The sequence below is a fragment of the Meleagris gallopavo genome, chromosome 3 (assembly GCF_000146605.3).
Source record: "Meleagris gallopavo isolate NT-WF06-2002-E0010 breed Aviagen turkey brand Nicholas breeding stock chromosome 3, Turkey_5.1, whole genome shotgun sequence".
NCBI classification, from domain to species: domain Eukaryota; kingdom Metazoa; phylum Chordata; class Aves; order Galliformes; family Phasianidae; genus Meleagris; species Meleagris gallopavo.
Window position 1 is genome coordinate 31,682,788 of NC_015013.2, and position 17,188 is coordinate 31,699,975.

Below are 17,188 nucleotides of genomic sequence, written 5' to 3' on the forward strand. Positions count from 1 at the left end.
CAAGTGACATAAGGTGCTGCTGGCACAGAATCCTGCCTCTCCCTAATCTGCCAGTGTGCCAGCAAGCACCTAAACATACCAAGGATATAGCAACAAGCCATTTGCTCCTAAAGACCTTTGCAATAAACTCTGTTTTTTATTTCAGAGTTTTACTTTCTAGTCTGTAATGAGATATTGTGGCATATACTCAGATTTTTATAATCTGGATATAGTAGCTTTAAGTTCTTGGGTGTCCAAGTTTGCCAAGTTTACCCCTCTAGGTTTTCTTCAAAATAAGAAATTGGCTCCTGTAGTGACCAACGTTGAGTTGGAATTAAAAATAAATTGCCAAAAGTTGGTCTGAAAGTTCAGAATAATTTATTCTCGAAGTATATTAAGTTTATACTGCAGTGCTTTCCTTTAAGAAATGCATGTGTACATAATGCAGTAGCCCTTGTTACCAGTGCTGTAATTGCCAATTGTAATTGCTTCGAAGATTGTATGTGATTACTCAAAAACATTGAAACTGTTTTCAAGGGTGCCCAAAACAGTTCATATAAATAACTGAAAGTGTTCTATTTGAAGGCCTGGTAGTTCTTGCCATCTTCAGTTTTACCAGTTAAAAAGGTGTTGTCACTTTTTTGATGCAACCTTATTGATGTGAGAAAGAGTGTCTGAGACAGATGTGTTGTGTGTGCTTTGAATGTGGTCTTTGACTAACCAAACTTTTATATAAAATGGCTTGAGGTATGTTTGAGAGTCACTGTGGAAAGATGCTTTAATGGGTTTCCTGAGTGGAAATTAACATCGAAAATAAAATTTCATTTAGAGTGTTAAGTCCACCCAGCCTTTTGACTACAATATCAAAAGTTATTTTTCCATTCTAAGTAACATTGTGACTATCTTTAAAGGTTTCAGATTTTTTTAATGCTTGCTTATCAAACAGCACTAGAAAAATTTAATTTCTGTTCTTACTAAACAAGTTGGGGTTTTATTCTTGTAAGTATGGCTTTAATTTTCTTGTGCTTCTTCGATATTGCACTGCCTGACAGAAAGGAAGCTGAACTGTACTATTCTGCTCTGCCATTTACCAACATCTAGCCTAAGCAATGGTTTAAAAAAAAATTTGCACTTTTGCCTGATGGAAGCAAATAGAAGATTTCTGCCCCTTGTGCTGCATTGCTATTTAGACTGGTACTCAACAGTGACAGCTTTGCTTTATGTCTCTTAAATTGAGGAAGATATGTAGACAAGGTAATTCTTGCTCTTACCATAGTCAGTACATCAGTTGGAAAGTTGTCTAAGCTTTGCTAGAAGCAGACCTGTAGCTCCTGCCCTTGCTAAGCATTACCATACAGGTGCCTCAATAGCCACTACTGGGCTTGTATTTCTCATGCCCATACCACTGCTGTGGTAAGGGCAGAGTTAATAAACAGAGCTTTGAGTGTTACCTACTCCTGGTACTTCCTTAGTTTTGTTTGTGTCTTCATGTGTATGTGTGGAATTATGAGCAAGAAGAGCAATGAGGAAGAGGGTGCTTTTAGGTTTGTTGGCAAGTTTTATCGCAGTAGTTCACTGCTGGCTTGGAGACCACATCTTGGGAAGCACCCCTGTGAAAAGATGATGTCCCCTCAGCTGGATTTGAAGGAAACCCAAGATCAAATTGGATGCTTCTGGTCCACCAGAGAGAGCAAAGAGACCAAAGTGTGTTTTTCAAACCCACTGTTTGCTCATAGGCCTAGGTCCCTGCCCAGTGCCATATTCATTGAATATCTGAAAGGCCGCTCATGTGCTTGGCTACACTCAAAGCCTTCCACTCAGCAGAGCAGTCTTAACATTTTCTTAAGGTTGTCCTCATTTGGTAAAACACTTAAACACACACTTTGCTTGCATAAGACCCACTGATGACAGTTAGAGTCTGTTTTCGTAGATGGGGACCTTTTCATTTATAAACCATTTCTAATGGCCATCCCCATAGATGCATGCATGTATGTATGCAAGTGAACATGCCGTTGAGCCCAGTAGTTCAGTTCTGGCTGAAAACTGCTCATGTGCATAATATTTGCCAGATTTCAGCCTTGTTTTATAACTAATTTCAAAATTAAATGAAATGTTTTTTCTCCATAAGGGAAATTTTGCTGCAGAAATGTGCATTAAGCAGTTGGAGCATAAAGGGTTTTAATATCTGAACATCATTAAATGAATTGTTTTATCATTTGCAGAGGATTCATTGCTTTCTGAGAGGCCTTTTGTCAAATTAGCATTTTGCAAACTAAGCCAATCAGCTCTGTTCCTGTTTATAATTCTCCCACTACAAATATTTATACATTATAATTTGTCCTTTTGCCTCTCTGCCCGTCTGAGCATAAGCACATTAAAATTTTTTTGACATGCCTTTCCTTTCAGAAAAGCTCTACAGAATAAAATAGAAAATTATAATCTCTTCATAACTGTTTCTGTGTAGGCCATTGCACAAGGCTGAGTAGAGCCAGCAGGGGAGATGAGGGGCTGTGTCGTGTGCCATGCAGGATCACATCTGCTGGCACTGTGTTGGTGGGCCAAGCAAGCCACCTCCTGCACCAGGGTGGCAAGAGAGTAGGCTGTAGATCTTGGCATCACCCCGTACATCCTGTGAAAAACTTTTTGCACCATGCAGGCATTATCAAGCAGCACAAGAAAATTAAGCTTTACTCGGTGTGGAGGGTGATGTGGGTTGCATTCACATGGGGGCCAGCTGGAAGCTGCCCTGTGCTTGTCCCACCCAGCTGACCTGTGTCTTCCCTGTGCTTCTCGTTTCCAGGCGTTTACAATTCAGGGGCAGTATGCCATCCCTCATCCAGACGTGAGTCCAGCACATGTAAATTACTCCCTTTTTCTTCCTCATCTTTTTGTTTGTTCCGGGCAATATTTACTTTCTACTGCTAGCAATGGAGTTAACATGGACTGAGGACACATGTCCCGAATGACATACGTTATAGCCATACATTGTAGTTCAGTTGCATCTCTTATCTTGTGTAATAATTACTAGAAAGTACAATGGCCCGGGAACAAATTACAGTTATCTCAATCTTCTTTGCATGTGATAAATCTGAACTCTTTTAATATGTAATTCTACAGTAATTAGTTAATATTAACAATAGCTGCTACGTGTAATAACAGTAGAGATGTCATTTATAACCAATTTGGAGTTTTTGTTGTTTTGTTTTGTTTTATTTTTTCTCTACAGTAGATCAGAATGAATGATTAAACTTTTTTTTAAATATAATTTTAATTAATCCAATTTTAGAACATGTAAGATGGTTTCTCTGCTCTGAAATAATTCCATTTGATTGGTTAGTTCTAATTTCCCATCCTGCCCTGCAGTTGACCAAGCTTCACCAGTTGGCTATGCAGCATCCCCCCTTTACTCCCCTTGGGCAGACCACCCCTGGTTTCCCTGGTACGTACCCATGACCTCCTGGGGATGTCCTTCTTCTTAACAGCTTTGTTTCCCGTGGTCATTACATCATTTTAATAATAAATGTGGTCAATGACCAATGATCCTTCTGTTCTGACACATTAATCTTTGTTCTTCCCTCCCTTCCCTCTATTACAGTTCCTTTCATCACTACTAAGATATGCTTTGTTTGTTACGTTTATTTAATCAAACCGACTCCGTTTGTGCCATTGGCTCAAAATCCTGAGTTATTTCAGTCCTTATAAAGTTATTGCGGACCGTAGAGTATCTACCAGTTGACACTGAGTGAAGCACTTGGATGTATGTCCTGCCAAATACCCAGTTTGTTAGCATCTTTTGTAAACCAAAAAATACAAGAAAACAGCATGTAATGGCAGTACAGAAATTTAGATTAAAGAAATTACTGCATGCTGAAACTGGAGCTCCTCATAGAGCCAGACGTCTTAAGACCATCACTTAATCGTCACTGCTGGGACAAGTGCCTCATGTCCTACTAGAGCAAATGACTGCTTACAAACTGCAATGGAAATTCAATTCATTTAAGAAATGTGAAATTCAGCTTGTGTTGATTAAAGTGCATGAGCTGATAACAAATTATTTACTCAAGAGAAAGAACTCATGTCAAGAGAGAAGTCGAGTCAATTAACCATACAATAAATTATTTTTACTATACTTCACTAGATTGGAGCTTGGCATCAAAAATTTCGCAGAATAAACTGGTACATGCTTGGTATGGCAAATAACATTTTATCACATACATCAAATTTTGTGAGCAACTTGACTGTCTTATAGCCAACATCAAATAAGTATATACAATTCTTAGTAGAATGTAAACTTAAGTAAACTGTAGATGAGTTGCTGTTTTGTAAATAGCTCCTTTTCCACAATTTCTAGTTGGAAATGAGTATTTTGGCATGTCTTCACAGATGATAATGAACAAATCAAGACAACCCCCAAGGAAATAAATAAAAAAATAAATCAGAAGGGGAGAGAAATGACATCCAAAATACATTTTTGTTTTTTTATGGTGTATCTGATAAAATATCTGCAAGTAACACTGAATGGCTTTTCCCAGCTTTCTGTGTTCCTCATTCTTGTTATTAACATGCTGCTCCTTAATCTTTTCCTGGTTGTATTCATGAGATATATGTTCCTATAATGTTACCATGTGTTAGAGCAGTAATTCCATTTCTCCTTTTTCCTTTTGTCCACCCAATTTAAAAACAAATGTATGCAACTTACATTATTTGGTACTTTTCCCTTCAAAAATGACCCTTCCCAACATTCTTCAGCAACTAATCCCACATTAATTTCCAAATTCTTCTAGGTTAATTTCCTCATCATTATTTTGTTATTATTATTTTTAATTTTCATGACTATGTATTTGGTTCAACTACTTTTTCTGTTTGAGTTCCACTATAATTTTCTGTATTCTACAACACTGGGTAGAGAGGTCAAATTTCAGTCATCCGTAAATTTCTGAATCAATGTATTTATGATGAGCTTCAGAAATGATTTGTAGGTGAAACCCTCCATTTTCTAAAGGATTTGTATGACTCTGTGGAATCATGTGACATTTGTTGTTTTGGTGGGTTAAAGGTTAATTAAAATAAGACTCTTTTAAAGCGAGTCCAACCCTCTTGAGTTTTGCATCTTCTTTCATTTCTGTTTCGCTAGCACTTCTCTACTTTTCTTTGCTCTTCTGTTTTTTTTGTTGGTATGTTTCCTCCTCTATAATATCGCTTGTTGGCTTGTTGTGTCTTATCCTTTTTGCAAGCAACCGGCATAATATTTTCTGTCTGTTCCCCACATAGGACTGGATGCCACTTCTCCAACCAGTTCCCATGAACTTACTATTCCCAATGATGTAAGTGGACCCATAGTCAGTACCGCTTTCTCTTCTTGCTCTCCTCTGCCACCGGGGGGATTTCTGTCATCTTGGGTGATTTGCAGACACTACTCCTCAGAAGCAACCAGGGCTTTGGTTTTGAAGGGAGGAGGGTGCCATGGATTACTGACATGCTGACAGCAGTAGTGAAGGTGTCCCTCCCATCTCATGTCACACCTCCAGTGCTGCTGGCTTAGTTGCACAGTGGCGTCCACGCCATGGTGTTTCACCCATTTCCTCAAAGCCTGGTTGTCTGCTGCTTTTAGTGAAAAACAGACATGGTCTGAGACACATACCATGTCATGCGTGACCCTATCAAGGGGGCTGGAGGGTGTTGGAAATTGTTCACTCCCCATCTGCTGTGGGTTGACTGGAGACCACCATACCACAATGGCGGAATGGAGCTGGTCTGCACCAGAAACCTTGCTTACCCCAGGTGGAGTATTTCCCCTGCAAAAAGTTATGTAAAGGTGCAAGCCAAGGTTATAGAGAGGTACAATACAAGCATTTAGCTGAGAACAGGGGCTCCAGCAACTCTACACTGGCTGTGACAGACAGATCCAGTCTCCTGGGCAGTACAGAGCTAATCCTCAAGCAGCTACTCTAACTGCTCAGCCGATGCTCTGTGCATCATGCAAATATGCCTTCAAGTTTTATTCTCTTTCATCAGCAAAGGGATTTTTTTTGAGTTTGCATTACAAATGAGTACCTGAAAAATGGACAATTTCCCCTCCACTGAAAAAAGCTTTCAAGTATGAGTGGGAACACAAATAGCAATTATATTATTCAAGAGAGACTTACAATATTGTATAAGCCCTATTAAACTCAGTGGCAATGATTTACAGTAAGAAAAAAAAGATACAGAACAACAAAGAAGCAGCAAAGGTAAATCTTTATTTTATGAGCACAGTGATTTTGTAAGCTTTATGTGACTTAAAAGCTGTCCTGCTGATCTGTCAGTACTTTATAACCCAATTTACTGTATGTTGAGGATTTTATGAGAGCATGGTACTTATCCTTACAAAGCAAATTTTTGTAATCTGACCTTCAGGCAATTTTTGTTCTTGCTCCTGGTGATGTAAAGCCGAGGTTACTCTTCTGACTTCACTTCTTCAGAGTTCCTATCAGACGGAGAGGGAGACAGCTGGCCTCATGTGCTGTAGTGCACTAGAAAAGGGAAAAAAAATGATCTGTTTCTGATGAGAAGCTATGAAATGCTCTGGCTCAGCACTGTCCTCTCAGAAGCAAATACAAATCCATGTGTTGTTTCTAATAGGAAATTTGTTGAGCTTCACAGCGTGTGCCTTGCTGTTGCTAAAGGAGGAAAACCAGGGCCAAGGTGGGGTTGTTCGTATAAACAGCCCGCAGACAGTGAAAGGATGTTATTGCATTGGTTCAGATGGGAGAGGCAGCAGCAGTTGTGAAGGAAACCATGCACTGATAATTCAACTTCATTTTCCCAACCAACATCTCCTAGTCCTGTTTTGGTCAGAAGCCTCCCTCATTTTATGCATGCATGCCTGCAGAAGTCCAGCACAGGTGAGAACAGCATGTGGCTTGCAAATACCCACTTGTTCTACAGTTGCCACTGCACCTACACATCTGTTACACCTATTTTTTAAAAACAAGATAATGATAAATACAAAAAGCCAAAGCCCCAGTATGAATCTGGCGAAAGAAAATCAGGTGTGAAGAGAATGAGGAGCTCAGACTTGAGGTGTGTTCTGCACAAGCCTTTGTGTGAGGCAGTATAATAGTGGTTGTCCTTTAGGGAACAGGAGGGATGGCGTCACTGCTGGGCACAGATACCAGATTTCACAACATTGTGTAATCCAATCCCCAAAATGGCCATTGAAAGTAAATGAATAAACCAATAATAATAATATAAAATCCACCTCATTAAAAATTATGTGTAATTCCTGTATATATATGTGGGAGACAGCCAGAAGCAAGTAGCAGGAAAGCTTCACCCTTGGAAAACACAAACATTTAAAAAAACAGTAGATCTGATCAGTACTCCATATAAATAGACATGCAAATCCATCCAAGCTGGATAAAGCATCCTGAAGAACTGTTTCTATCACCAGTGGAGTCAGAAGTCCTTTCCTGCAGGAGTCTGAGAGGGGCCAAGCATGCAAAGTGCTCTTGGAGAAGTCCCCAGGGAAACCTAGCCTCCAGAGAGGCCCCATGGTGCCTCCTCTTCCTCCTCCTCCTCTTTTGATAGTCTCTGGGACACTGAGCTCTCATCTCCACAGATCTCAATTCACCTCTTGCAGTAGGATTGCTGTCAGCTGTACAGAGGACACAAGGGCAGCATCTGACCCCGCTGTGACACGCAGCCCCAAATCGGGTAATGCCTCTTCCAGAAAAGCCCTGAGGACTTTGGATATTCATTTAAATCCATCTCTGATTCAGAAGTTTTCCGAAGGATTTGAAAGCAACAGCTGGGTGAAGACTTAATAGTCTGCACAAGATATTCTGAAAAAGATGCACAAGATACTCTGAAGTGGTACTATGAGTAAAAGCCCTTCCACCAAAGCTGAGGGACCTGGCAGATGCCAAGCAGTAGAAGCTGCTTCCTTGACCCGTTTAACCAGTGCTAGACTCATAATAAGAAAGAAAAGATACCAGATTTAAACAAATATGTGGAAGCTCAACACTTCTGTGTTCAACACTGGGCTTTAGTAAAATAAAATAAAAAAAACAAAAGAACTTGAAGTCTGAGTTCTCCCTGTGGAGTCTGGCAGCATGATGAATATGGAGGAGCAGACCAGTAGGAAGAACCCAGCAGCAAGCTGTGTTGTTAGACCCCGTCAGTGAGCTTAGCATTTTGGCAGGGGGAAGATGTATGCTTAGCGTATTTACTTAGCATCATGGGAAAATAATATGGAAGAGAGAGGCCTGCATCTCTGCTGACATGGCAAGTCAGGGGAAACCCCACCAGCACCAAGAGGCCGGGGAGGGGGAACCAGAGTAGACCTTCCTCCAGTCCCTTCTTGTAAGAGCCCAGACTCTGGATTTGATTCTGTTGCTGCTGGTACCAGCAGAATTTTACTGAAAGACAGAATACAACCAAAAAAAGGCAAATATCAGCATCTATGTTTTAGGATTTGTTTTTTGTTTGTTTGTTTTGGTGGGTATGAGAAGAAACGAAGTATGCTGAGGTAGGTGGAGGTGGATGAGACATGGTGGTGGAGCAGTAGGAAAGGGAGCCGTCTTCCTCTGATGTTTACGGTAAAAGAAGGAGAGAACATACGCTGATATTTTGATTTTTAAGGGCAAATGATGATACTGATGGACAACAAATGCACAAATGCTGCAAAGCAGAAACAGATTCAGTGGGAACTTTTCAGGCACATGGACTATTGAGCATGAAGTCAGAGATGCCATCTGCTGTTCAGGTGATGCATAAGCCATATGCAGAACGAGAATTTAGGATACTGATGAAAGTTTTGCTTTGTTCTTCGTGCTGGTTTTAGGCTTCTTCTGCAAACATGTGCAGGCTGCTGGGCTGGGTGCCTTTCTGATCTTAGCCATTCTGCTTTGTCCTTGAGGGAGTTAAAATCTGCACACCTATACACATATGCACACATATTCTTCAAGCACCCTGACCTGCTGTAGGTGTTCCTGTTCAGTGCAGGGGAGTTGGACTAAGTGGCCTTTAAAGGTCCCTTCTAACTCTTAACAGTTCTGCGATCTGATGGTTGTATGTACATAAAACTTTTGTGTATACATATGTTTGTGTATGTTTCTAAGTGAGTGTGCATATTACATACCTTAAGCATTGTATGGGAACTGCTGAATCACGGCCTGAACCTCTGATTCTGAGGCAAGCAATGAGTCAACCACGGGAGCACAGGTGAAGGCAATTCACCTGTGCTGCCAGAAGGGGTGGAGCCTGGCTCCACCTCTCCTAGACCCATTTAAGAGCTGACTGCCAGTGGGGAAGGATCTCTTCTGGAGATCCCCTCCTTTGGAGTTTTACAGTGAGTCCAGGATACAGGTAAGCATTCTATCTATTCTCTTTTGTGTAATAACCTGCTTAGCCAAACTCTCTGGTATATTTCATAATTATAACATCTGTACATTCATTTAATATACAGACATATACATAAACTTATAGTATAGTACATGGTAAGCTTTGTATAGCCCATAGGAAGCTCAGCTGCTCTCTCAAACAGGCCAGCTTTATCACTATCACTTGTTATGTTGAGCAAGCAGGTGACCATCGAAAATAATGTAGTGCTGAAAGTTCTGAAGGACTTGTTTACCAACCTTCATGTTCTCCAACTCTTGTCTGTTAAGCTTGAAGGAGTAGTGAATCCACATCTGTGAAATGCAGCATTACATGCAAAGTGCAGGACAGGCAACTTTTGCGGTGAGGGACATTTTGGGGACTGAGTAACACAGAGCCTGCTGCGCTGCAATAAATGGGCGGCTATGGAATAGATTGGGCAGCTGAAGGATGGGGAAAGGTCAGTCTTGGAAAGAAAGATTCACATTTGGATGCGATTTGATGTGGCTTTGCCTCCAAACAGGACAGTGCACATGCTACTATGTAGAATGAAATCAAAGAATTACAGCATCATTTGAGTTGGAAGGGACCCTTAAAAGTCATCTAGTACAACTCCCCTGCAATGAACAGGGATGTCTACAGCAGATCAGGGTGGAACTTCCACTGCCTGGTAGGTCAAAGCTTCTTCCAGAAGCCCTCAACTCTTGAATATTTCAGATGCTGCACAAATGTGAGCAAGTAAAATGAGGACGCCAGAAGCATTTATGTGGCAAGGGGAGAAATGTATTCTGTGTACTACCTGCAGTCAGGTGGCCACTGGTCATGACTTGTAGAGCATATTCAAGCTGTTCGTTATCACAGAATGAAAAGATGATTTGGGGGAGCTTCAGACTGGACCTACAATGACACACTCTTCTTCTTCCCAAGTATAGTTTTAAAGCAGTCTTTAGCAAAGCTTTTAGCAGGCTTCCAGAATTGACTCAGTACAACACACACAGATTTGTTGATGTCTGCATCACAGGCAGTTGCCATAATCAGTATATGAATTAACAGTGCTCCTCCAGACAACTGCATCATTGTTATCCTGGGGCCATCTGGACTGAATCCTCCATATCTAACCTGAAGTCATCTACAAGCCTACAGATTCTTTCTCCTGATGCAACTGTGTTAAAAGTGTTGCCCATGGACCTGTTGCACACACAGGTGACAGCTCGTGTGTGACCCAGAGGTGCCTTCCCAGAGCTGGTGACTGCAGTGTGCTCACCACACACCTGAAAAGCCAGCAGTCCTACACATTCCTCTGTCCTGAATGCTACAGGTAATGACAACACCATATGACAACTGAACTTCTTGAAATCCTTCTAAATACATTTTTTTATATACCTTTATATATTTTTATGTGTTCTTAAAACCAAGCAAGTTCTTGGTAGTAAGTAACTTCATCGTATTTCTACCCTTCCTCTTCAGATGTATGTGCAGTCTACTTTTGTTCACAGTTAAGACATGATTATTACAGGGACAAGAAGCATACTCTGCCCTGCATGTCATTTGACAAGTATCAGAGGAATCTGAAGATGTTATGATTTGCCTTGCTGGTGCTTAACAGAGCCTAAATACTGATAGGAAGAGCGTTGGATGCAGCAGACAGGTTCTTGACCAGGCACTTCAGGCTCATCATCTCAAAGCCAAGTAAAGATAACGCAAAGTTTTTCCTGTCTCCATGCTCCATTCTGTTCCCATAACAGCAGACACTTCTAACCAAATTTGAGTAAATAATAGCTGGGATCTGACATGCAAATAATTCACAGAAACAAAATTACAGAAATCTGTCACCAGGTTTTAACAGATATGAGTGGATCGGGTGCTGTCAGTGTTCCTGTCCAATGGTGCCCTGGCGAAACTTTCTCTGCGTTGCTCATATTGATGGCCTACAGTGATAACCAAAAGCCCCACCAGCTGGTATTTGGACTGCTACCTGCTCTTTGGGTGCTTATCTCTCCTGCTTCACCTTAACTACCCATGGACCATGGAGACCAGTGAGAGGAAAGCATAGAAAACGGAGAGGTCTTCGGTAGAGGGATGTGTTCATCAGCAGTGTTTTCCTCCAAGATGACTTCGCTGTTGTCTGGTTATGTTAATGGTGGAGCACACAAGGCTCTGCATGGGCACCTGGCAGTAACATGCTGACACAGGTCCTTGGGATGAGGACAAAGAGTTAAATGGGGCCCTTCAGCTTCAACAGGATGGGAAATCCTCTGTGTGTGCTCCTAAAGCCCATTTTTCCCTCTCACATGTGCTCTTGTGCTCTGTGTCTGTTTTGGCTGCCTTGCAAGCTGCTTTGTCATTCTGTCACCAGGTGTGAAGCAAAGATTAAGGGTTTTTTTGTTGTTGTTCTTTTGATGGAGTGTCTGGACAATGTGAATCTGCTTCTGCCAAGATACTGCAAGTACTGCAGTGACAGAAAGGATAACCTATCAGAAAGAGTGGGAAGGAAAGGTGATGATCACTACTGCATCATGGCACTTCTTTCTGCCAAATGGGCAGCACCAGCGTCAGCAGTCCCACAGAACCAAGTTTGCATTTTTTGCAGGTTCTGGGCATTGCAGTGTTGTTAGCCTGCCTGCTGCTTCAGCAGTAAGGCCTCCTCCTCATCTCTAAGGAAACCAACGCATCTCAGCTTCAGTGGCTGGCTCAGTGCCCACATACTCCTTGGGGCTCCCTATGCTCAGTCTCACATATCATATCCCCTATCTCTGACTGCACTGCACTGCTCATTTGTAGCATTCAGTACTTCTGCAGATTGCATCTCAAGTCCAAAAGGTTGTGACTCCACCAACCTGCAAAAAAGCTATCTGAGGAAACACAAGTTCAGTTTTATTTATGGAATATGAGTTCTGTTAAGGTTCTGTGAAGAAATACAGCTAAAAATTACACACACACACGTGTATATACACACAGATATCAGTCTTTTTCTATACCTGCTTCTATCTGCAGGTGTTCAGTTGTAAATCCCACTGACTTTAATAGTGGAGGACAGGCCCATGCATCCCAATGAGCTTTAGGACTGGAAGCATGACTGGAGCTGTGCAGGGCTGGGTGGGAGCACAGCAAGGTCTGTCCAGCCCACAGATGTGCTGGGCTGGCTGCTCTCAGTGGAGGACTCGGGCTGGGCTGTGCCTTGTACTCATCAGCACTGCAACACGCTGTCATTTTGTGCTGCAGAGGACAGCTAAATGATCTGATGCTCTTTTGATACCTACCCATGTAGCAGCAAAAAACTTGATTTAGAGACGTGGGAACAGTTGCACCAGTAGACGATGCTAGCGATTCCTTCCAAACAGCATTGTGGAAGTTTTTTTGTTTGATACTGAGGAGTCTTTCATAAACTCTGTTTTGGTCAATACTACAAATTGCAGTGAAGTGGTTTTTGCCTCTGTCCGTGGCACTAATCTCAGTCTTTGTCCCACTCCAGCTAATAGGCTGCATTATTGGCAGACAAGGCAGTAAGATAAATGAAATCAGGCAGATGTCAGGAGCGCAGATCAAGATTGCTAATGCCACAGAAGGCTCTGCAGAACGACAAGTTACAATCACAGGATCCCCCGCAAACATCAGCTTAGCACAGTACCTCATAAACGCAAGGTAAGTTGACTTTGTAAGTGATAATGCTTCCTCAGGATTGCTCTGACTGCTCTCCTACAAATCTCTGTCCTGGCTAGATCCAGAAACTTGCTTTGTAGTGTCCATTCTGATTAGTACTATTTGATTCCCAAAGAGTTGTGAAGCCTGTATTATTAGAAGTTGTGTTTACTGTTGGTTTATGTGGAAAGCAGCTTAATATGGTGCAAATTCAGGTACATTTTGAATGACAAAAGATTAAAAAAAATACTGAATATTCACAATTGCATCCATCTTAAAATATAGGTGGATTAAAAATGGCAATTATAACTTCTTCAGAAGGAAATACTTTTCACAGATGTTTTACTGTCCTAAATGGCAAATATAATGAAACAGATTGCAAACCAGATTTAATTTACTAGCTGGAAATTGCCACTCGGAGTTGATATTGAACTGACATGTGGTTGCTAAAAAGGCACAGGATTTATTTTTTCAGAGACAGCACCACAAATTTGTAAAAAGCTTTCCCTAATGAGACAGAATGAGACTATCTGCTTTGCCACTTCTCAGCACCAGGATTAATGACAGGACTGCTGTTTAGCTAAGCCACTGAGACAGCTTAAGTCTCTGTCAAGTTTGATCTGATTATTTAGAAATACATTAACGTTGATACCGCTTTTATTTGCTGTTACGCTGAGAAGAAAGTGAAGTGGGTATGGTGCTGTCTCACAGAGCTAATTGTAAATCGTGGTTCAAGGCAACAAATGTAAGGAGTAGCTATATGTACTTTATTGCTTTGGGGTTTGGTTTTTATTTTGTGGTGTTTATTTTATTTTCTAAAAATACTGCGATACAAATTGAGTGCTGTGTTTAATTATGTTTGCTGTTAAGGTAGAAGAAAATTATGTCATTTATATACAGAGCTGTAGTCATGGTAGGTCTCTGGGTTCCTCTATGGTCCAACCCCCTTTACACCTCAGTTCTGCACTGCAACAACTGCAGACATTGTAATGAAGGAACAGAATGTTTGTGCAGCTCTGTATTACAGCAAACAAAACTATTACTTTTCATAGTTCAATTTGGAAAGTTTCCTAGAGAAAGACGCATTTAGGAGTGGCGTCATGAAGCCTAAGATAAGGTGTTTCCAAACGCCTGAATCAACCTACAGTTCTTTTGATTTATATTCTTTATAGCAAATATAAGTCACTTCCGTAAGCCCTGTAATCAAATAAAAATGTGTTCCCTCCTTTAACCCTTAAGGATATGTTCTTCTCTTGGTGTTCAGGGATTCCCCACACATCGAGACGAGAATAGACCCCTTCATTTTTAGTTGCACAAACACCATATGGCATGCACCTGGATCTCAGAAGATAACAATTTAAGATCTTCAAGACAGCTAAAGCATGCAAATAAAATAATGCACTTATTTATGGAGTTGCAGTGAGCTGCTCACCAGAGACAGAAACTCTAGTGAACAAACCTCTTTGACTCACTTTAGAAAAGCCTGTGAACTCTCACAATTCTGTTTAATTACTGCTTAACAAATCTTTTGATGGAATGAGATATATATGGGGTCTTTTAAGATACTTTTGCAAAGAAGAAAACTTCTCAGCAGTCATATTCATGGATGCTCTATCTATACCCTGTGAAACCAGAAAGTATTTTCTTCCTGTTGGCTTTCTAGAAAGTCATTTGTTACCATCATCTACAATAAACCATCATATATTATTATGTACCATATGTTGAAACTGTATTTAGATGAAGCGACTTCATTTGTAAATGAAGACTCTTAAAGTAATGTATAATAAATTAAGTTCTAAGGTGACATAGGACATGAAGGTGGCTTTTTCATTTAACAAGTTACATTCCTCCAGATTTCTCTTCTCGCAAGAGAAATGCCTGCCCAGTGAGGTGCCACCGCAGCCAAAGCACTGGCCAGCAGTACAGTTAACAAGATATAGTTTGAGATGTCAAAAAAAATAATATATATATATATATAATATATATATTATATAAAATAATAAATAAAAGCCATATAAGCATTCAGGGTAAGATGGACTTTTCTTTTTACTCTTTCCCCCCAAAATCTGACATTCTCATAGATTTGGTTTCCAGGGACAGTATTTCTGCATAGATAATGTCTCACAGTAGCATGGGATGTGAAAAACCTATCCAATGTATTCCTCTAACTGTGTGTATTCTTAAGCTACTCTCCAGCCAAAGTTGCCATCTATATAGCAATTTATCAGGTTGTTTTAGGAATATTATTGCAATCTGGTGTTGAATGTGTACATAAGATTAAGTACTCTAAATTACAGATATATAAGTACATTGATACACTATCAAGACAGAGATTTAAATCTTTCTGAAGTATTGTTTTCGTTCTTTGTTGACTATCCAAGGGTTGAACTCTGTATTAGCAGAATTTGTCCCAGCTTGTTTGCAGTAGAAATGTCTTTTTTTCTTGTAAAATCTTCTGTCTCTTAACTGGTAACCGTTGTAGTAACTGGATTTTCATTATCCAATTACATCTTCTAGCTTTTATTAAGAATGAACCACAGCTTAGGTTTCCTATGTAATATTTGACTTTGGGGTGTAAGTGACCTGTAGCCAGCAGCACTTTCTTCTTGTTGAAGAGCAGTTTCCTGAAGATGTTTTTCACTTCCGTTTTGATGAAAGAGTCATTCACAGAACAGAACCAACAAAGGCAATCTCGAGCTTTATTCCTTCTGTACGCTAGTCGGGCAATGCAAGACGTGGCCTTCAATGTATGTATTTGTAAGTGTAGCTCTTCAAAGTGGAAAATTGGCATAATGAAATTCTGTATTGAGTCTGCTCATCAGCTTCCTTATTCGATTCTGTTGTGTGTATAACCAATTTGGGAAACTTCAGCTGTCGTAAGATAGCTGAAAGACAACCTGATGTACTTTCACCTCACTCGTTACCACCAGAAATAAAGGTGAAGTAATGCCAATTAGTGCTTTTGTTGTACCTGTGCAAGTACACCAGGCAGGGAGTGTGGGTGTCTCAAGACCAGTGCTAAGACTGTGAGATCTGTTCTCTGTGTAGGTGCAGGACAGTGCGCTCAGCCTCAAATTCTGTCCATGCATCAGTAGAAATTCTTTATGTTTAAATACAAGACAGGCAAATTCAAACACTGAGTACAGCATTTTCTTTCTGTATGTCTCCCTCCCAAAATCACACTAATTTAGAATTGTAGAAAAAAAACTGCATAAACAACTAAGGCATCACCATATAACTCCTACACGGAGTTGGATTGGGTTCACCATTTCAGTGCTAAAAATAATCATTCTTGATATAAATTCCACTGTGGAAGTAGATTGCAAGCAGCACTTCTGCCAGTGCAAGGATGCTGTTCTCCCTGTGATTCTATTGTTAAGGTTAGGAGAAGAGGTGCTCATCCCTGGGGCAGATAAACATCACAGAACAGAGGGCAAGAAAACCAAAGTGTTACATTCCGCAAGCAGGTCTGCATTTCAGGCATTGCTTTCCTCCCTCCCAAGCCATCAGATGAGATATGTTTTCTAACTTCCCAGCAAAAGTACCTGATGAACTAGTATCACATGAGCCCTTTTCTTTTGAGTGGAGGAGTGCTGTACTCAAAAGTTTCCCTCTCCTCCACTCTTCTTTCTCCAGCTCAGATCAGAATTAGGTATCCTTTAACCTCACCTTTAGCAGCAGTGCTTTGGGAAGCTATAGTCCAACATTACTTCCTGTTTAGCGATCGTTTATTGCTTTTGTGCTTACCATCACACTGCAAGGGGTCATGCCTTCTGGTTGTTACTTTCTCTGGCCAGGAGCAGACCAGGGGCTGTTTCTCACAGCTGCACACAAATCTCAAATGAGAAAATGCAAGGTTATCCCATGCCTTGCATAGGGCAACCATTCCTCTCTGCTACTCAGGTGAGGAGCTGGGCTACTGCTGCTGTCTGACCCCCCTTGGCTGGGAAGTTTCCCCTAGATGCGATGAGACTTGATAATAGGTGACAAGTACCCTGCCAGGCAGCTCTCCTTGTGGTGGCTCACTCTGCTGCCACATGTATAATGGGAGCCTGTCATGATTTGCTAACCCGTAGTCCCATTTATGTTAAGCATTAATACTTACCAGGTGGTTACATGCAAAATGCATACCGAAATTAGCATTTCCAGATTGTTTGCTGACCCCAAAGCACAGTGCACAAGCTGTTAACAGACACATATCAAAGTAAGG

The 17,188-nt window shown here is 40.9% G+C and overlaps 1 protein-coding gene across 10 annotated transcripts in view; it reads left to right on the top strand.

Moving 5' to 3' along the window:
* Window positions 1–17,188, top strand: part of LOC100547566 (poly(rC)-binding protein 3-like) — a 55,872-nt gene that overhangs the window by 27,210 nt on the left and 11,474 nt on the right. For 3 of the 10 annotated variants that reach the window (XM_010708598.3, XM_010708599.3, XM_010708595.3), the window contains exons 8-11: window positions 2,780–2,836; window positions 3,343–3,418; window positions 5,251–5,303; window positions 12,812–12,981. In XM_010708598.3, the coding sequence (XP_010706900.1) occupies window positions 2,780–2,836; window positions 3,343–3,418; window positions 5,251–5,303; window positions 12,812–12,981 (356 nt within the window). Of the gene's footprint in view, window positions 1–2,779; window positions 2,837–3,342; window positions 3,419–5,250; window positions 5,304–6,375; window positions 8,972–12,811; window positions 12,982–14,217; window positions 14,932–15,495; window positions 15,837–17,188 lie in introns of those variants that run through there. The other 7 variants (XM_010708600.3, XM_003204879.4, XM_010708601.3 and 4 more) reach the window with 6 other exon arrangements.